The sequence below is a fragment of the Argentina anserina genome, chromosome 1, assembly GCF_933775445.1.
Source record: "Argentina anserina chromosome 1, drPotAnse1.1, whole genome shotgun sequence".
Lineage (NCBI taxonomy): Eukaryota > Viridiplantae > Streptophyta > Magnoliopsida > Rosales > Rosaceae > Argentina > Argentina anserina.
The window spans coordinates 6,026,165-6,045,766 of NC_065872.1; the positions used below are offsets into that span (position 1 = coordinate 6,026,165).

The window sequence follows — 19,602 nt, forward strand, 5'->3', positions numbered from 1 at the left end:
TTTTCAGCCATCTTTCACCACCATGGCTCGTCTCGCCAACGCTTTTAATCTGTTGGGGGAGGACTCATTCGATGTGAGGAAAGTGGTTGCCATCGTCGATGCGAAATAAGACGCTGTTGATTTTCTAGCAGCAGAGAAGAAGAAGAAAGAGGAGGCCAAGGAAGCCGAGAGAAAGAGGGCGGAGCAGAGGCAGCTATTGAAGAAGAAGAAGTTGCGAGAGACCGTTGTCAACTCGGTTCTTGCCTTCCCTACATATCGCCCTTCTTCTTCTTCTTTCAGAAGACGTCCAAGTTTTCCTCAAGAATATAATAACGAGCAAAACCAAAGCCAGGGCCAAGGCCAAGGAGTCGTTCATGCACCAGTTATTAAGAAAAAGTGGGTGCCAAAGTCCGGGTCCTTGTCTGAGAATGGTGCAGCCAAAGCCACTGCTAGTCCCAGCTCCTTGGAGATGGAGAAGGAGAAGGGAAATGAGACCGAAGGCTGCGAGGCTACTGTCGAAAAGAAACAAACAAATGAGGGAGTAGTAGATGGAGAGGAGAAAACAAAGGAGGAGGAGGGTATTAATAACGGCGGAGATGGCAGTAGTAGCATCAAGAGTGTCGATGGGAAGAGTAGACAAAATAAGAATGGAAGCGTGCGAAGAAAACTAAGGAAGCAGAAGAAGGCTGTTGATGGAGGAGAGAAAAAGGAGGCTGAGGATACTAAAGAAGGTGATACTAGCAGTGTGCAAAACCAGATCACTCCTCATTTATATACTTTGAAAGAATATGAGGAGATGAAGAAGAGGGAGAGTTTGAAAGAGAAGAAAGATAATGACAATAACTCTTCCCACCAGCAGCCTCAGTCGCCCAAGAAAGTGAGCATTGATGTCAATAAGGAATTCCAAACACCGCTGGTGGATGAGAGACAACGCCGTTTCGATAATGGAGGTCGAAGATTTAACAGTGAAGTGCGGAGAAGGCACAACAATGCAAGGCCGATGCATAACAATGGAGAACCGAGATTCAATAATGAAGGGCCGAGATACAACAATGGAGAGCGGAGGTTTAACAATGAAGGCCGAAGATTTGAAAACGGAGGACAAAGATTTAACAATGAAGGCCAAAAACTTGAATTTAGTTTAAACAATGCAGAATTTCCTATCCTTGGAAGAAAATAAATTATTGTATGATTGAATTCAAAAATATAAACGTACCTAATGAAATTGAATTCCACTGATTTGTTAGTTTTCTTGTCCAAGTTTTTTGGAAGCCAGACAACCAAACTCAAATAGCCTATTTACTTGATTGTATAGTTGTATGTCATAAGAAGATCGACCAATATTATGGTACTCAATATCACATTTACAGTTTTAGCGCGCGGAAACTATTCATCAGGCCGGTTCTTTCCACCAAGATAATTTTCACACACATTAAACATGGTTTGATAAAAAATTACAGGTCTTTAGTATTTGGCTTTCATACCACGTTTGTGGGAAAATGAGGCGTGCATTTAGGCTTAAATTAGGCCTTTAGTTATGCACACACAACTAGCATGGAATTAAATTAATTCTTCAATGCTATATATACCGAACGATCACCGTTATATTAGTTAAATAAGTCTCAGATATAGAATATATATGAAGTTCTAATCAACAATGAATGTTTCTTTTTAATTTACAATCCAATAACTTAATTTACGATTTATCCGGAAAAATCTAACCTACGCCGATGTATACGGTACGCCGGCACATTCAACTGCACAATCCCACCACCACCACATCGTGCAAAAACTGACAGCCTCTGCCAGCCGTTCAGCCCCTGTTTTATGGTATACAATGATGTACCCCAGACGAACCCTCAACAACAATACGTATTTGCTTGAAATTGGGGAATATATAATCAATTTCAGAATTATATTTCCCATGTATGGATAGAAATTTACATTTGTTGTTTGCTTGGAGAGAACGAAACGATAACTGAAAAGGCAATTAAATAAGGAATTTATATTGGGTCTGTCTTGGAGAGCAAGTATGTTAATCACCGATTTACCATAGATTAAGGACAACCAAAACCAATCGAGATTTATCACTCTCACACGGAGCCTATACATACACCCAAAACGAAACTCTTTCTCCATCCCTTGTGATCCACAGGGCATCACCAACCCTGCACAAAAACCCTAAAAAAACCTCTTATCAATATGGCTCGGCCAACCAAGAAGGAGGAGGTGGAGTCTAAGAAGGAGACGGTTGAGGTGGAGGTGAAAACCCTAGAGAAGCCCTCACCAAAACCCTCTCATGCTCCTAAGAAACCCATATCGTCGGCTCCTCTAGCCAATCCATTTGATTTATTAGATGAAGACTCTTCAGATCTCATCAGCATTGTCGATGCGAAAGAAGATGATGCTTTTGTAACAGCTGAGAGGAAGAGGATAGAAGAGGAGAAGAAGGCAGAGAGGGAAGCTAAGATCAAGGCCAGGGAGGAGGAGAAGAAGGTTGCGAGAGAGGCTAAGAAGAAAGCTATCCAGGAGAAGAAGGCTCGTGATGCCTCGATTCTCAAGTTCCACAGTGCTCGTCCTAACCCTAGCGATTCTAGAGGCCCAAAATCTGCTTCGGCAACTGATGATGTGCAGTCTCAGTTAGCCCAGAACCCTAGTGAGATGGACTTGCAGGTGAAGGTGATTCAAGGTGGTGTTGTGGAAGATCAAGCTGCTAGTGTTGATGGAAGCAGTAGCATAAGTTCTGATGGGAGAAGAAGGGCCAATGTGAATGGGAGCCTGCGACGAAAACAAAAGAAAAAGAAGGCGGAAGGAGAGGGAGATAATCAACCTGAAAAGCAAAGCGGCGGCAATGCTGTTACTGCTCCTGTTGTGAACAACAACTATCCTCGTTCTTACACTCTGAAAGAATATGAGGAGAGAAAGAAGAGAGAAGAAGTTGAGAAGAACAAAAAAGTAGATGGGATGGATCATAAACAAAAGAGGTATGACAATGGTGGGCATAAGAGGTTTGCCAATGGTGGACCGAGGAGGGTTGTCAATGATAAACAACAAGTCCCCATTGAAAAAACTGTTGCAGAAAGAGCTGATGTAAAAGCACAGGCTTCCTTTACCTTAGAGGATTCGGATTTTCCAGTCCTTGGTGTTGGAAAAGTTGGAAAAGCTGCGGTAGAAAAGGCCCCAACGGGAAAAATGGTTGCAGGAAAAGTTGTGGCAAAAAAATCTGGTGCAAAGAAACCATAATATCAATCTGCACACCTGCCATAGTTTTACCAACTCTGCAATTTGTTTGCAATCAATTCCTACTTTGCTTTGAGTTTTTCAATTCAAATTTTAATATTCGTAGCCGCAGAGGCGATTTTGGATGGTGACGAGAACTTTGTTAGGGTTAATGAAGATGAGTATTTTTTGTTTTAATAAATTATCTCTGCAATGTGTTTTCTTTAGCCAATTCAGCCACACTTTTCTTCTTCTTCTTCTTCTTTCTGTTATTGGAATGAGCCGCACTTTGCTTACTTACTTTCACATGCTATGCTAAATTATTGAATTCGGAGAGAAGAAAGACAATGTCAAGTAACCGAAATTCATAGTTTCTGATAAGGAGTAAACTGGTTTGGCATTGAGCTTCATCAATGACAGTTCGATCGTAGCACCGTACCATATATAATCTTTTGATTTTACTCAGTGTTGTATTGTCATACTTTGTGTTCAAACAAGTGGCTATGCTGCTGGTGATGCAGGAGGTTGCGGATGGATATATTAAACACAGCTGATGCAGAGGGGTTTGTACATGATTTTAAACCCGAAATGGATCATTTCATCTCATAAAATAGTCTCTTAGGTATTTCAGTTCCATGTTCTATTTTTAATCTCAATGTAGCCTGTACGTTACTGCAGCTAATTGAACTCTCTAATCTTCACTATTCTGATCGTTTGATACGGCAGATAGTCAAATGTTCTACTACAAAACAATGCTAGGCCAACAGCAGATGTTGTTTCTGGGAAATGGAAGCACACAGTGTACATACTTGGACCCTTCTGTTATACTATTCCATTGTTTATTTGGACAAGGTTATACTATTCCTTCTCAAAATAAAGAAAAAAGACAAGGTATATACTATTCCATTGTTGGCTCCATAGGTCCCAACTCCCAAGTCAATTTTCTCAGCTCTGACCATTCTCTCTACCAAACCCACCATATAAAGTCAATTATGCACATATAGCTCATGTTCATTTCTGCCGGCCATTGAACAAAACTTCCTCACTTCTCTCTATCTGGGATTCTAAGAACAACAGAGATGAATTTGATGATGATGAATTATGAGGTTGACCACCAAAGGATCAAAACCAATGGAATATGGATGCATGTAGCAGAGAAAGGTACAGGTCCTCTTGTTTTGTTGATTCATGGCTTCCCAGAATTCTGGTACGCTTGGCGCCACCAGATCAACTTCTTGGCTGACAAGGGCTACCACGTTGTGGCTCCTGATTTGAGAGGCTATGGTGACTCTGACGCTCCCCTCAGCCCCAGCTCCTACAGCATGGTGCACATAGTTGGAGACCTCATCGGCCTAATTGATCATTTTGGTCAACAAAAGGTGAAATATATAACTTCACCATTTTATAACTGATTAGCTTTAAATCACTGGCTAATATGCATATGTGAGAAGGTTATATGCATATTAGCTTTAATTCTGGTACTTAAATGCATATGTTTGTGATTTTGAGAAGGTTTATGTAGTAGGACACGACTGGGGAGCAGTTGCTGGGTGGTATCTGAGTTTGTTCAGACCAGATAAAGTTATGGGGCTTGTCACTCTAACTGTTCCATATTATCCAAGGTCTCCGACCACTAAGACTATCCCATCAATCAAACAAGTTTATGGAGATGGATGTCATGCCATTCAATTCCAGGTACTACATCTCCCTAAAGCCAACTTATTTAATCATTAGAATTTATGGTGTGAGTGTGACAACATGAAATCTGTAACGATAAATACTTAAATTGCTTGTTTTCTTGCCTGAGAAGGAACCGGGAAGAGCAGAGAGAGCGTTTGCGAGGTATGACTACACGACAGTGATGAAGAAGTTCTTGCTTATAACTGACAAAATGATAGCCCCTCCGGACATGGAGATCATTGATTTTCTGGAGACAAAGTGGTCATTGCCACCATGGCTAACAGAAGAGGATATCCAGGTGTATGCTGAAAAATTTGAGGAATCTGGCTTCACTGGTGCTTTCAACTACTACCGTGCCATGGACCTGTAAGTATGCAAATAATAATCATTTTTCTGCTTATTTCTTTTAGGAGGAAGATGTTAAAACAAATCAACAAACTTCGTATGCGTTAGGTACAGGCATCATATGGACAAGGAATATGGTCCCATTAATACGTATATATCTAAGATGTGGATAAGTACCGTGCCATGGACCTGTAAGTATGCAAATAATAATCATTTTTCTGCTTATTTCTTTTAGGAGGAAGATGTTAAAACAAATCAACAAACTTCGTATGCGTTAGGTACAGGCATCATATGGACAAGGAATATGGTCCCATTAATACGTATATATCTAAGATGTGGATAAGTACTGTGATGAAATTTAAGGGCCGACATATGAAATTCAACCCCCAGTTCCTTTTCATAATTAAATGACAACAGAAAGTATGTTTGTTTTTGAATATCTCATTTTCTTACATTATTAATCGACCACATACTGTGACAGTTGATGCATAATCAGCAGTTTGTTATGAATTAGATACCAATATAGTGCCAGAGAAAATGTGCATGAATCTGGTGGCTGTTGTGATATTACCTGATTGGATGATGAACAGGACTTGGGAGCTTCTTGCACCCTGGCAAGGATCAAAAATCACTGTGCCCGTGAAGTTCATAGTCGGTAACAAAGAATTTGGATTCCAGTCTGGTGGTGTAAAGGACTTTGTGGAAGGTGATGAGTTCAAGAGCCTTGTCCCGGACCTGGAAGTGGTTGTTATAGACGGACACCATTTTATTCAAGAAGAGAACCATCAAGAAGTCTCCAACCATATACTTTCCTTCCTGGAAAAACATCCAATGGATCAGTGAATCTGCATGATTTTGTATCCCCCTTTGAGTGGTTTAGTTTATGAGCTTTGTATTTTCATTATCTCTTCTTCTAAGGACATGTAGGAAATTTTCTGTTAATATAATTGAATGATGTGAATATCTGATATGAGATACCAGTTGTTTTTTTGGCATCTGAAAATTCTTGAAGGAATAGAGCCACCTACTTTCTTAACTGGGGGGTACCTTCAAAGTTGGTTTGGGAGATCCTTCTGTTGGTGAAGAGTTGATACAGGAGAATAATTAGCATTGAGCAATGTGCATAAAATTGGCAAAACCTAATATATAGCCATATCAGGTACTCAATGCAAAACTAATTGAGACAAGCTTCTTTTCATTTCTTAAGAAAAATGTGTCAGATATTAAAACTGATAAAATAGATAAGTAGTTGGAATAAATTGCTTACCCAATGATCATAAGCAGAGTGTGAAGCTAAACAGCAGGTGAAGTTTCTCTCTGGAGACATGGGAAAAGTTAAAAATGTTAGTAAGAAATTGAGAGTGAAGTTGAGCTACAACAGATTGGAGTAATCACAAAGAAGTTAGCATATGCACATCTGATAAAAGAAAAGAAATTAGAATATGATGTATTTGTATTTAGCAAGTTAGCCTGCAATTCCTTATCACTAGTTTTCTTGGGCCCACTCTCACAATCATTAGAATTTTCAGGTCAAGAATCTCTCTTCATCAAAACGATTTTTGCAGTATTTGATACAATGTTGAGAGCGCTCTCAGGAAGTCTCCCAAGAAATTCTCTCCTTCATAAGCATATTCTCTGCAGAATAGTTGCGAGTTTCTTTTAGTCTGAATCAGATTTTTTCCAGTATTGATACAATTTATGAGATTCTTAATCAGTTTTAGATTGATGAACAAGCACACAACTTACATGTTTTGCCCATAACACCTTCCAATACTTTTTCATTCCCACATTTTCAACTTCAAATAATGTTTCTGTAAAAAGAATACAAAGGATTCAGAACCAGGAGAAAAATCCTACTCGTTCCTTTTTGCTAACTTCAGAAATTTCAGTACATTTTCATATACAATAAATGTTATTGAAGCAGCAGGAACATTTTTGAGAAGGTTTGGTGTGATTCCCTTGTAGAAGCCTCGGATGCCCTCAAACCTGCATGACCAGCAGCGAAAAGAAATAAGTTAGCTTGCTGAATGCTGAGACGTGGAAAAGGAATGAGCAGGAATGGAATAAGAGCAACTCAAAGTACCAAAGAACTATATAACTCAACATGAGTGATCCCTGATATCTGATATCAAGTTATCCAACTTGGGACTTCAACTAATTAATGACTACTAGCAACTATAACAGCTACAGGTCTATAGCTCCTTAATCTCTATTTGCCTCCACAATTCGATCAGATTTTAGAAAAAGAAATTACATTTCCTGTACAGGAGGCATTTGCTGAAAAGCTGGTTTACATCACATATCAAGGTTGAATGTCATTCTTACCGTGCCGTTTCCCTCACTACATGCCAGCTATCGATATATCTTGGAATTCCTTCAGAACTAGGTCGTTGCTGGAAAAAAAAAATTAGTACAAATCATCAATAAAGTATTAATTAACAGCAAAGCCCAAGAAACAAACAGAATGACAAGGGCTACTGCATTATGCTGAAGGGTTTTAGTAATCTTGACGAATTCATCGTGATTAAAAACCTAAGATAAGGACATACCTGCAATCTAGATCGTATAACCTGGAGGCAAAAAGAGTCAACGTAATGGCATTAGTTATAAGTAGTAAATGAACGATCATCTATGGTAAGTAATAACTATATATGAATCCAAAATACTATGTGCCGACCTGGAATGGATATGAGAGAAGTATGGCAGAGACTTTGGATGATGCCCCTAAGGCTGCATAGTCAAGTGAATTCTGCATAAAAGCCATAGAGTATAAGAAACTAGTTAATTTGTTAGTCTCCATCCAATGGTGATCTGCAGACCCCTAATCTCAATAAAAATTAAAATGGAACCAAAAGCAACCCTTAATCTAAACTCTTAACAAATGATGGATTCACATAACGTAGCTGAGAATCTATTACCTTTTAAAGCAAAGTAATAAATGATTAACTTCCAATTCTTCAAGTTATATAAGAGAATAGAAGTTCAAAAGGTGGTAAGATAGACAACAGAGTTCTGTTTTTAAAGCTTTACACACTTTTCTTGAATAAACCGTACATCACATGACACAGTTAGCAGGCTGAGAACAGTAAACAGGTATCGTGAGCAGAAGAAATGCACAGTAATCTTATTCCTAGTCTTCCCCAACTGACCACATTTACAAGTCCATAAATAAATTTGGGTACTAAATTTGTATAAATAACCGCATGTTGCACACCAAAAGCAGGAATTTTAAATTGGTGCAGTGAATTCCAACCAGTGACTGGACAAATTTAAACAAATGCTAATGAAAACCCTACAGTAAAGTCTATGAAATCGCAAGGAAATATATAAATCAGAACATTCGGATCAAGGGAATTTAGAAGAGAAATAGAGAAGTACCAACACGGAATCTGAACTTCCAGAATTACTTGTGCTTTTTTTAGACTTGAAGTCAACAATAATTTTACGGAGTTCTTCGTATGCAGTGAATTGAATAGCTCCGTGGGAGACCTGCTGAAACAATACCACAATGTCTATGTTGCAAACTATATTGATGAAACACAAAACAGCTTTTTGCAAGATTGATATGTTTACGCACTATCAGCAACAAATATCTCATTCAGTTAAGTACACAAGAATCTCCAGAGGCATTTCTTTCAATCTGCTTGGCAGTGCGGATTAAAGATGACTTCTGGATGCCCCCAATATTATCCATCTATTACCGATCCATACAATTATAAATTCTTCACATATTTCATCAATTTCTTCTGCAATTGACTCAGCTGGAATTCTACATAATCTTTACAAGACAAGACAACCCAATGTCCCAATATACTATTACTTAAGTTACAGAGGGCTATACACAAAGGCAGTAATGTGTCCATGAGAAAAAATTTAGAATCGTAAAATCTTAAGTAAAAGCCTTTCATATGTATTATTGTGGAACCCCCCATATTTAATCAATCAGGTTATATATATTGAAATGATTTAATATTTCTTCGAAGAAATAGGGTGTAGAAAAAAGAAAAGACTACGAAGAGGACCTCTTTGCTCTTTGTTACATGTCCAACATGCTTGGATAAATACATTCACAATTTACTAAACTTAACTACTACACATTTCTGGAAGGACAACAAAGATGAACTGCTATTGAGGAATACAATAAGCTGGTAGATAAGAACTTACCAGAAAAAGGCTAGGAACAAGACCTTTATACAATGCAGCACATCCTTCCTCCCTGATTATAGTTCTCAAGGCATCTGGAAGACATACAAGAAATAGAGAACTATGAACAAGACAAGAGAAAAAGGAGTAAAATGTTTATAACAGACAGTTTATTTAGAAGATGTTATAGTAACAAACCGCCCATGGCGGGGGCCACCATTAGCCAGTCGTGGTTGGCCCACATAGAAATTCAAACTGCTCAATGTCTTGAGATCTATTCAATCTTACACAGTAGCTATCTACAACTTCTTAAGGTCATGCATTACTATTACGGTTTATATTCATCACAAAATCACAACTTAACTGAAAATGAAAACACGATATATCAATCAATGCAAACAGGGAACCAAACATTAGAGACATCAAGTCAAGGTGAGATGTGAATCACACCATAAAAACCAGAATATGGTCGTGTTTGATGGAGAGGAGTCTGAAGCTGCATTCTTGTTTTTACAAGCCAAATAGGATTTGTGCACAAAGAGACCTGACAAAACCACAAGTTCGCTATCATCTATATGTACGCTGTAGTAAACCTGCGTCTACTTTCTATAACTTTAAAAGGGAAACGGAAAATGGGTGTGCTATTCTTCCAAACCCTATCCAAATTTTGCAAATTGTAAAACTGCCACCTTTGCAAAAATTTCCAATAGCACCAACATTCAGGAAGGTGATGAGCCCTTAACTAAAAATTTGATGCATTCAAATTCTTTTTTCATTGATTCATATACATACTAAAACTTAAATATTTAGACATCTCAAACTGAATTCACACCCATGAGACCATGTGACAGACGTAAATTAAAGTCGGAACAAGGATTTGATTATACTTTTCTTAAAAGAAAAAAAACCAAAATTTTCATCAGATAAAGTTGATTGGAGTTCGCAGACTCACCAGAGCACCAGCTTCTGCTGCAGAAGCAAGATGAAGAGCAGGACTCAGCTTCTCATCCCCGTTCTTAGAATACCTCTGTTTGGCTCTTCCATAGCTACAAGGCGCAGAGCGCTCAGTTCATTATCAACCCATATGCAACAGAACAACACAAATATATAGTCTATAACAAGCTTTTATAGCGTAACAAAACATGTAAATTTGTACTTGATTTAAAGACATGCATACTAAAACCCTCACAAATACCTTATACAACTGCCAAACACAGACATTTTTCGCGCAAAAAAAAAAAGAAGTCGAAAATGAGCTAACTAAACTAAGGTGGATCTTTGCTACACTATGATTCTATAACAGAAAATATCAGAAGAGCAACACTAGAGTACATTGATACTTACAAGAAGAAGTATAAACCCCACGAAACAGTGGAGCCAATCACAGCAGGAGAGAAGCCAGCGTAGAGTCCTCTCAGTTCCTGCAACACAAAGCAGTAAAATCATCAAAAACCTCATGAAATTTTACGGTGAGGTGAAAAAGCTAGGGGGTTTAACCTTTTACCTCCAATCGAGCAATGGTGAAGATAGCGTTCGCCGTGTTCTTGTAAGTCGGAAGATTGGAGACTCGGCCGTCGTTGACTTGAAACCTCGTGCGGACGACGTCGAGGGGATGCATCGCCGCCACGGTTGCGAGTCCGGCGACGGCGCCTGCGGTGGCGGTTTCCCACTGCCACTGCGGCGGCGACGCCGATGACGTCATTTGGATTTCACGGAGTCAAATTAGGTTAGGGAAATCAGTAGGTATCTTCTTGCATTTCAAATTAGAAAGGCGAGCTCTTTTGAGCTCTCAGTGCCTACATATAGGTAGGTGGTCATGATCCAGCAAACGACGTCGTATTGGGACTATTTTTACCATGTTTTTTTACTTCTCTTTTAAACCATGTTGTGAAAATATTGTCAACTAGACTGATGAGTTACATTTGACATGAGCCTCGCCTCCATGGACAGACCATAAAGCTCAGACGCGCCGGCGACGGCCGGGTGCCGAGGATTGGTAATGAATCCCCAACATTTATCAATTAATCATGGCGCTTGTTCTCTATGATTCACATTTTCACGAGTTATAAAAACTTCATTTCAAGTTTATGCATGCTACTGATCACAAGCATGAGTACATATCACATGGTTTTAACAAAATTATAGGTCTCTACAAAAAAACAGTTGCTGATGGTCATGGAGTGAGAAGGAAATACTCAAATGTATGAAACAGGCGCCGAAACTTTGCTCACTGTGTTATTCTGGTACAATGAAAGATAAGCAGAACGGTTCAATGAATGCTTTGCAACATGAAGAAACAAAATTTGATCTCCAGAAACATCTAGTAGACTATGACAACAGTGTGATGAACCACCACTTGCTACTCTACGTTTTAACAATCCTTGCGACTAGTGTGCTGTGCTTCTTTCTTTATCTGTCTCTCCGCCTCGCGACTCTACACCAAAACATATAAAGCAAATGTCAGTGTTTATGATTGCATTACTGTCTTGCGACAAGATAAACAAATGCCCTCGGTGACAATAGAACAATAATGAGTACTGTGGAAGAACATTGCCAAAAAAAATATTGACCAACACTAAGAGTAGGAACGCTCAGGAATGGTTGTGTGAACCAGTAAGCGCATAAAATGATGTATACCCAGCTGCACAACATCACATCCAAGTATTTTACATCACTGGGAATGTTATAGATGTGTACCGCTAATTACCATTAGTATCACTCACAACCCATCAAGCCATTAAAACAAAACCAGTTGTCCTGCGTATTCCTCTTATTTCTTGAATTGACCTTATACCTAACAACATCAATCGACAAAGCCTAGATTTGAACCAGTGCTCAAATTAGTATCAGTGGCATAAGAACCCAGTATAGTTCGAAATCCATATTGCCTAGCAATGGTGTTGTACCAATGACATTTACATAAAACCTACTGCACTAGAGAAGATTTCTATCAAAATGTCGAAATGCACAACAGAAATGATCAAGCTTTCCTTACCAGATTAGGATTACCGGCTCTTTGAGTCATCGAAAAAAAGTATACTAATCAGTAATTACTTCATCAGGTAAACTACACACACTACAATTACAACCATGTTTAACTAACTTCAATCAAAAGTGTATTTAATTCACATTACATTACCACTATTGCCAAACTCATGAACTGAATTACACAAATCCAGAATCAAATTCAAATTCACAGTAAAAAGAGCGAAATTTACCTCACTCCATTGAAACCACAGCCCCAATTTCCTTCATCTTGGCCATAATCGACTCGGCCTCCTCCTTCGTAACCCCCTTCTTCAACAGCGTCGGCGCCTTCTCCACCAAGTCCTTAGCCTCCTTCAACCCCAACGCCGTAAACGTCCTCACCTCCTTAATCACCTTAATCTTCGCCGCCGCGTCAAAAGAATCAAGCTTCAAATCAAACGCCGTCTTCTCCTTCTTCTCCTCCACCTTCCCCGCCGCCGCGCCGCCCTTCCCGGCGCCCCTCATCCCGCCGATTCCCATCCCCGGCATCATCATCATCATCGCCGGCATCTCCTTCACCCCGAGCTTCTCCCTCAGCACCTCCGTCAGGTCCGCCACCTCGAGCAGCGTCAGCCCCGAGATCTCGTCCGCGATCGCCGATACATTCTCCGGCGCGGCGGTGGTGTAAGCGGCAAGTCGATTAGGATTTCTGTGAATTCGAGAAAGAAGTGGGGATATGAATCGTAAATATCTCATTTTGTTGGGGTTAAGATTGGGATTAAGAAAGAGGGTTATCTGGGCATTGTGGTGGTGGGAGGATCATAAGGTTGGTGTGTTCAAGAGAGTGACTAGTGTGCTGGGAAGTGAGAACTGGGAGCTCTGGAGATGCATAAACCCTCAAACCCTATGGTGGTTGTTTTAAGCTGGGCTTGATGGTGGGCTGAAAATCCCACCACCCAATTCTTTACCAGCCCAATTATTTGAAAATGAGAGGAAAGCAACGAGAAAATAACAATTACTGAATTAGTACCAAAGACTAGTTTAACATTATGATGTTTACTTGATGAACTTATGTTACTTTGTATTCAACTCTAATATGTAGAGCTATCTAACTATTTAAGCTTGCGCATTGCCCTGTTCTATTGATGATGGACATATGTTTGTAATGTTACTTTGTAGCCAACAATGTTCTAAAACTTCTAATATGACGTACGATATTAAAGAAATAACACATGCTGATACGTATCAAGCAGCTAGAGACCAACAGATACGTATCCAGGGAATCACTATGCTGATAATTAAGAAGAACACGCATCATCTTCCCAATGGACTAAGAATATTGATCAATCTACACCATATTTCTGCACCATTTGCATGGCCGCACTTTGAGTCACACAAACTCATGGTCAGAGCTTTGAGAAGAATTAGCTAGAAAGGAGAGAAATAAGTAACTTTATTAATACTCTTCACTTTCGCATTCAAGACAACTAACAAGACTTGAGATTATGAGTATTTGGCATCCACGGCTTTATATGTGTATTCGTAGAAGAAGAAGGCTCTGTAAAGAACTTTGACCGGGCGCTGAAAGGAGTTGGTAGGCAGCTCTCAATATTTCGGCTGACTCGTTCATGATTATGAGTTGACATTAGATAGTTTGGTACGAGCTAAGCTCTAATAGAGGACATACATTTTTGGTTCATTATCGAAGTAAGCTTGACATGGTAATAATTCGCCTTGTTTGAGTTGTATACTATAGAAGTCTAGAACCTGGACGTGTTCTCATGATATTGGTAGAAGGCGAGGCACCCGACCAAAAATTTTGTATGGTATTAGAACGGCAAAAGGAGTGCGGCGAGGAGTCTACTGTTAAGTTAAAATATGAAAGAGTTGTTTTCCACTTTTTCTTGGCAACGTCTGTTATAAGCATGCTCTCCGAGCGCCGGCTGTTAATTCACAGACGTTGTCTCTTTCCAACCCAAACAAACAACAGACCAAAACACAACAGAAGCTCTCGTAGAGAATCAAACATTATGAAGAAGAAGTGCCCGACTGCTCCACCCTATTTCATTCTCTCATTACTCTTCATATCCACTTCTCTCTTCTCCCTCACCCACGCCGCCGGTGGTAAATGGCAGCTGCTTCTCAAGAACGTCGGCATTTCCGCCATGCACATGCAGCTCCTCAAAAACGACCGTGTGGTCATGTTCGACCGGACCGACTTCGGAAAATCTAACCTCTCGCTCCCCAACGGCGTCTGCCGCAACAACCCCAAGGACACATCGCTTAAAGTCGACTGCACGGCTCACTCCGCCGAGTACGACGTGGCGTCCAACAAGATTCGTCCCCTGTTTGTGTACTCTGACGTGTGGTGCTCCTCGGGATCAGTAAACCCCAGCGGAACTCTAGTCCAGACGGGTGGTTTCAACGACGGCGAAAAAAGGGCGAGGGTTTTTAACGTCGAAGCAGTTAACTCCGTCTCCACCCTTTTTAAAATTGACCAATCATATAACGACACGTCATCATTTTTAGTTTGGGCTCTCGGAGAGTAGGCCTTCAGCAGAACTTACCCTTTTTCTTTTCGAAAAGCAAAAGGAGGGAAAAAAACAGTACGTATATTGATGAGAATACTAGAGGGTAATTAAAGACGATCTCTGATTGATATAAAATCTGATGACTGGAACTCCGGAAACAAGAACATTCAAAAACATAAACAAGGCTATATATAGAACACCCCATAATGATCATCAAGTACTACATATCACTTCAAACGACCCAGCTCAATCACATAGTCTAATCAAGAATTGACCTTCCTGCAATTCTTTCTGATCTCTCCCCTTGAACCTGTAATTGGTGAAAGATTCCCCATCTTAATCATGGACTTGGCAAACTGCTCTAGGAAAAGCTGGTTGTTCTCTGCATATTGCTGAACCAATTGCTTTGCTACTACACTCTTTGTAACAAGAACTTGGTCAGAGTTAAGCAGGCCCTTGTTAGCCAACAAGTTCTTGAAGTAGCTGTTGTCAAACTTTGTTGGGCTCACAAAGTCCAGGAAGAACAGGTTTTGGTCTCCACCGGATCTAGGGCAATTGTTCCTCAAACTTGCAGCTAATGACTGGTCAAGAGTGAAGTCAGCAAGCCCTCTTCCTGTTTGGTTGTAAAGTCTCTGCCTGAAAGTGGTGCACCTGGCATTTCCAATCGTGTGACTTCCTGTATATCAGATATCACAAGATAAAAGCTACGTCAAACTCTTTAGCACCCTCCAACTCTTCATTTTTGACAAGTAATGATATCAGAGAATATAGTAAGTTTTCGAATAGTGCCATCTATGGATCCCATAATATCAGTTTTCGGGCATCATTCGAACAACGTACTTTGAGCTTCGGAGAATATGTGATGGTACCAAAACCTGTCACGTATTTGATGATTCTGAGCACTTGGGACATAAACAAATGGTATGTAAGCAATCTTACCAGATAGTGCAACAAGATCAACGATATTAAGCTTTTGCCTCTTGAACTTGGTGAGAATGGTCTGGAATGTGTTGTTTGGAGCAGGGATGTCATTGTTCGAGCCGCTTAAACTTGCGCCTCTAGAGTCTCTCCTTCCTAGTGGGACTTCCCAGTGTGGTCCTCCAGCCTGCAAAATGTAACATTTTCATGGTCAGGTTGTGGTTTAGGTCAAATACTAATGCCAATGTTGCTAGTTAATTAGCATGCACTTACTAAAACAGTGGAGTCTCTAGCAGCTAGAGCCACAATGTCGGCACAAGACACAGTGCTAGGGCACTCCTTCTCTATCGCAGATTTGATCTCATCAATTACTTCTAACCCCCGGATTGAATTCCGATTTGGGTTAGATATCTTCTCCGTTATTATGTTCTTGCTACTGTCCAAAAGGATTGATCCATCACAACCCTGCAAAATTGGCAAGTGGTTTTTAAGTCCCACACTAATTAATAATGCTGTGCAAAAATAGAGTTACGGGATGTTAATTAGACAGAGACCTTTACAAAGCAATCATGGAAGTGCAGCCTAAGCAACGAAGCCGCCATTCTCGCTTCTCTTGCAACAGCCTTGGCAACAATAGACTGCACAATTTGTTGAGCTTTAGGACAAGAGTGTTCATAGAACTGGGGGTATAGACAGCCACCATGATTGTTATTGTTGTAACAGAAACAAAGTGGAGCAAATGCAAGGAGAGAAAGAGACAGGAGGAAGAGGAAAGACTTGGCCATAATGTTCTGCTAATTCTAGTTCTCTCACTCAAGGCTTGTTATTGAAATTGTGGAGGAAGAATAGTCGGAAGACTTTGCTTTGATGATTGATATATAGCTAGGTCGTCTTTTATAGAGGAGCCTTTGTACACAACGAAGGATCGGAGAGTGAGGAACTAAAAAGTTGCAGTTGGTATAGCCTAGTATGGAGTTGGTATCCAGCTTTGAAGCTTTTGAGCTGACTAGTATCAGTTCAACACGGATATGAGGTTTTTATATTTAACACATTATAAAGCAGATGGATGAGTTGTTGGGAATCAATTCCAAGCTGGTTATAGAAGCAAACCATTAGAGTTGTAGTCAATTGCTAGTTTTCTTGTCATGGAAACAGTTTAACTATTAGTGTACTGTGTACCTTATCCCACGGACCCATGCAGAATTTTCAAAAATCTAATTAGAAGTTTAGAACTAACATATGCTAGCAAGCAATGCAGATTAAGGTGCAACTTACTGAAACCTCTTTGTTGAGTTTGTTCCATTCCATTTGACTTTTTATCTGTAAGTACGTGTTCATGACAACCCTTTGCTTAAACTAGTAAATTGTTGGGATTGAAAAACTTTTATCACAACACGCGTGATACTCAACTCTTGGGTGAAAAAGTTTCACCATTCCATATGAGACAATTAAGTACTGGTCAACTTGGAAATTGATCCTTTTCAGATGATAATATAAGGAGGGTAGCTGGTAGGAGTAGCTTTACCTGCTCTGTTGATAAAAGCTTTAGGAACAAAAAAGTAGATGATTCAAAGTTCCTGATCGACATTTGCCAAAAAAAAAAAAGTTCCTGATCGACATATATAGCATGAAACTTCATCAATCGTTCCTTCCTCCTCTGACCAATGTTTTACTCCTCTGATCAGTAGTTAACTATGCATGCTTACTCTGAATCTCCATATACATGTTTTTTTCTGTACCCTAGCTAGCTATTATTATTCATAGCTAGATTGGCATTTTATTTTGTTCTTCTATAAAGATTTTATATTGAGACCTCATCAACAATTATAGAGAGGAATATCGATCATTGATTCTCTAAACCATAAAGCTAAATTACAATCACATTAATCCTTGCATTATTGATCAAGCTAGCTTTATCAGTGCGTCTTTTTGACTAACGCCGGATCTATGATATTATTGTCTGTAACAACTGTAGCTAGGCATATGGGAAAAGTGAGATCAACGTAATCTGCAGCATTTCCCTGGGGAATAATATTAGGTTAATATGTGGTTCCCTGGAGATGTTCGGGGCTCTAATTGGGGAACACTGTTATAGGCCAAAATAAAATATAGAGTTTCTTATAAAAAAGTCAATTTTCGAAATTAGAAAAAAATCATGTAAGTTTTCAAAATTACATAAAAGTCATGATCTTAAATTCTTAAAGCGTTGCCACTACAGTTCTTATTATTTATAAGAATGCCACCACAACATCACCCACCGACCACACCATCATCACTTCGTTTCTCTCTTTGAATTCAATCCATGGAAGACCACCGCCACCCTACACCTCTCGGCCTCCGGTTCCAACTAGACATCACCATCCAGTGGCAAAACCATCGTCTTCCTCTCTGTTTCCCAACTCTCCTCTCCCTTCGGTTCCAACTCGAATGATATTTGAATCGGTGGATGATATTTGAGTTGCGTGGTTAGACCAAGGAAATGCTGATTATTTTTGTATGGAAGAGTGATGCCTGATGATTATTGTTGTAGGAAAACTTACTGGTTGATGGTGTATTCGGTGGAGAAGACAACCAACAGTTAACAAGGCTTGAAATTTTGGAGGAACTTAAGTCCCTCTTGAATTTATTAACATTGTGTTGGCATTTTTCGAAGAAGCGGTTTTCTTTGTTTTTAGAAGAGATTGGTTATTCCAAAGAGAATGTTCTTCTTCAGGAACCCAAAGCAGGAGTAAATCTTGTTTCAATACCAAAGCAGTAGGTGTGACAGTGTTCGTGACAACGTCTATGACAAGAACTATGACATGCCGAGAGGAAATGTGGAAATATGTGAAATTTTGTTAAAATTCAAATGAGATTGGTATGGCAGTGGGTGTGACCGTTAGTGTAAATAGATAATGTGACAGCTTATGTGACAGTGGATGTGATATGAGGTGTGACAGGAGGTGTGACAGTTAGTGTGATAATGATTGTGACAGGTAGTGTGACAGAGGTTGTGACAATGGGTGTAAATAGATAGTGTGATAGCGGTTGTGACAGTAGGTGTGATAATGTCTGTGATAACGTCTGTGACAGGAGCTGTGACATGCCGAGAGGAAATGTGGAAATATGTGAACTTTTGTTAAAATTCAAATGAGATTGGTATAAGTATGCTCAGAATGAAGAGAACAGCAGAAATTAGGGAACCTTAAGCTTCAGTTTCGTTGGAATTGCTTGAAGCACCGCCATTGATGGCGGCAACTCTTTGTAATGGTTGTTGCGCCTTGTACAGTTGGTCGATTTGGAGTGGGTAGTATATCAAATGAAATAGGGGAGCGAGATCTTTCTAACGGTACCAATTTCGTCAAAATCTATTGCCGGACGAGAAAGTTATGACCGAAATTGGAAAAAGAATGAAAAAAAGAAGAAAAAGAGTAAGAAATGGCAAAATAATCCATAAAATATTTTTAAAGTGATTTTTTTTCTAATTTTGTTAACCTTTTTATAATTGTCACTTAAATGTGATGACTTTTTTTTATAATTAATTCATAAGTAGTGACTTTTTTCTAATATAAATTAAGAGACGGTACATTTTTATAATTTGCCCTAAAATATAAAAGATTGAGCATATATGCATGTAGCTCGTTCTTCCTACAGGTCTTTCCTTTTTCTTTCTTATTCGTCCCAATCTGCCATGCATGCTATAAATATTACCTATTTGTGAGCAACTTTCGGCCTCTCGCTTCCGGGCATGGTAAGGTTCTCTAGATTTCAAAGACATGAGTTGAGCAAGGAAAATAGAAATTTGTTAAGCTAGAAAGGAAATTTAATAAAAATAGGAGTA

The 19,602-nt window shown here is 39.5% G+C and overlaps 5 protein-coding genes across 9 annotated transcripts; 2 read left to right on the forward strand and 3 right to left on the reverse strand.

Annotated features, from left to right (window-relative positions):
- The first annotated feature begins 22 nt into the window (after nucleotides 1-22).
- LOC126800571 (uncharacterized) lies at nucleotides 23-1,159 on the forward strand. Its single transcript, XM_050527956.1, has 2 exons — nucleotides 23-29; nucleotides 129-1,159. The coding sequence occupies exons 1-2, from the start codon at nucleotides 23-25 to the stop codon at nucleotides 1,157-1,159; spliced, it is 1,038 nt and encodes a 345-aa protein (XP_050383913.1).
- A 2,857-nt stretch (nucleotides 1,160-4,016) lies between these two features.
- Nucleotides 4,017-6,200, forward strand: LOC126786298 (uncharacterized). 2 transcript variants are annotated; one of them, XM_050512087.1, is made up of 4 exons: nucleotides 4,017-4,577; nucleotides 4,711-4,893; nucleotides 5,009-5,244; nucleotides 5,332-5,788. In XM_050512087.1, exons 1-4 carry the CDS (start codon nucleotides 4,278-4,280, stop codon nucleotides 5,456-5,458), a joined length of 846 nt encoding a protein of 281 aa, XP_050368044.1. In that variant the 5' UTR covers nucleotides 4,017-4,277; the 3' UTR covers nucleotides 5,459-5,788. The 2 variants fall into 2 exon arrangements, with proteins under 2 accessions (XP_050368044.1, XP_050368034.1); XM_050512077.1 differs by lacking the exon at nucleotides 5,332-5,788 and adding an exon at nucleotides 5,814-6,200 and having other exon boundaries at nucleotides 4,037-4,577.
- Nucleotides 5,911-11,122, reverse strand: LOC126786311 (folate transporter 1, chloroplastic). 4 transcript variants are annotated; one of them, XM_050512123.1, is made up of 13 exons: nucleotides 10,871-11,122; nucleotides 10,711-10,787; nucleotides 10,319-10,412; nucleotides 9,817-9,910; nucleotides 9,388-9,461; nucleotides 8,602-8,715; nucleotides 7,901-7,972; nucleotides 7,773-7,793; nucleotides 7,549-7,616; nucleotides 7,116-7,209; nucleotides 6,970-7,034; nucleotides 6,491-6,858; nucleotides 5,911-6,039 (listed from the first exon to the last, which is right to left on the reverse strand). In XM_050512123.1, exons 1-11 carry the CDS (start codon nucleotides 11,066-11,068, stop codon nucleotides 7,002-7,004), a joined length of 939 nt encoding a protein of 312 aa, XP_050368080.1. In that variant the 5' UTR covers nucleotides 11,069-11,122; the 3' UTR covers nucleotides 5,911-6,039; nucleotides 6,491-6,858; nucleotides 6,970-7,001. The 4 variants fall into 4 exon arrangements, with proteins under 4 accessions (XP_050368080.1, XP_050368070.1, XP_050368056.1 ...); XM_050512113.1 differs by having other exon boundaries at nucleotides 6,970-7,209; nucleotides 8,602-8,712; XM_050512099.1 differs by having other exon boundaries at nucleotides 6,970-7,209.
- Nucleotides 11,123-11,427: 305 nt separating this feature from the next.
- Nucleotides 11,428-13,710, reverse strand: LOC126787797 (uncharacterized). The gene is made up of 2 exons (XM_050513704.1): nucleotides 12,585-13,710; nucleotides 11,428-11,800 (listed from the first exon to the last, which is right to left on the reverse strand). The coding sequence occupies exon 1, from the start codon at nucleotides 13,087-13,089 to the stop codon at nucleotides 12,586-12,588; it is 504 nt and encodes a 167-aa protein (XP_050369661.1). The 5' UTR covers nucleotides 13,090-13,710; the 3' UTR covers nucleotides 11,428-11,800; nucleotide 12,585.
- A 1,253-nt stretch (nucleotides 13,711-14,963) lies between these two features.
- On the reverse strand, nucleotides 14,964-16,766 carry LOC126784342 (peroxidase 72-like). The gene is made up of 4 exons (XM_050510150.1): nucleotides 16,337-16,766; nucleotides 16,056-16,247; nucleotides 15,804-15,969; nucleotides 14,964-15,540 (listed from the first exon to the last, which is right to left on the reverse strand). Exons 1-4 carry the CDS (start codon nucleotides 16,565-16,567, stop codon nucleotides 15,128-15,130), a joined length of 1,002 nt encoding a protein of 333 aa, XP_050366107.1. The 5' UTR covers nucleotides 16,568-16,766; the 3' UTR covers nucleotides 14,964-15,127.
- Between the last annotated feature and the right edge of the window lie 2,836 nt (nucleotides 16,767-19,602).

What these genes read in the sequence shown, in the direction of transcription:
- LOC126786298 (XM_050512077.1), top strand. Translation starts at nt 4,278, where the DNA reads ATGAATTTGATGATGATGAATTATGAGGTTGACCACCAAAGGATCAAA. An exon ending in ATCATTTTGGTCAACAAAAG is followed by an intron (nt 4,578 to 4,710) that starts GTGAAATATATA and finishes GATTTTGAGAAG; the next exon opens with GTTTATGTAGTAGGACACGA. An exon ending in TACTACCGTGCCATGGACCT is followed by an intron (nt 5,245 to 5,813) that starts GTAAGTATGCAA and finishes GATGATGAACAG; the next exon opens with GACTTGGGAGCTTCTTGCAC.
- LOC126786311 (XM_050512099.1), bottom strand. Translation starts at nt 11,068, where the DNA reads ATGACGTCATCGGCGTCGCCGCCGCAGTGGCAGTGGGAAACCGCCACC. An exon ending in TTCTCTCATATCCATTCCAG is followed by an intron (nt 7,794 to 7,900) that starts GTCGGCACATAG and finishes TTTTGCCTCCAG; the next exon opens with GTTATACGATCTAGATTGCA. An exon ending in GTAGTGAGGGAAACGGCACG is followed by an intron (nt 7,210 to 7,548) that starts GTAAGAATGACA and finishes CTGGTCATGCAG; the next exon opens with GTTTGAGGGCATCCGAGGCT.
- LOC126787797 (XM_050513704.1), bottom strand. Translation starts at nt 13,089, where the DNA reads ATGAGATATTTACGATTCATATCCCCACTTCTTTCTCGAATTCACAGA.
- LOC126784342 (XM_050510150.1), bottom strand. Translation starts at nt 16,567, where the DNA reads ATGGCCAAGTCTTTCCTCTTCCTCCTGTCTCTTTCTCTCCTTGCATTT. An exon ending in CTAGAGACTCCACTGTTTTA is followed by an intron (nt 15,970 to 16,055) that starts GTAAGTGCATGC and finishes TACATTTTGCAG; the next exon opens with GCTGGAGGACCACACTGGGA. An exon ending in TGATCTTGTTGCACTATCTG is followed by an intron (nt 15,541 to 15,803) that starts GTAAGATTGCTT and finishes TCTGATATACAG; the next exon opens with GAAGTCACACGATTGGAAAT.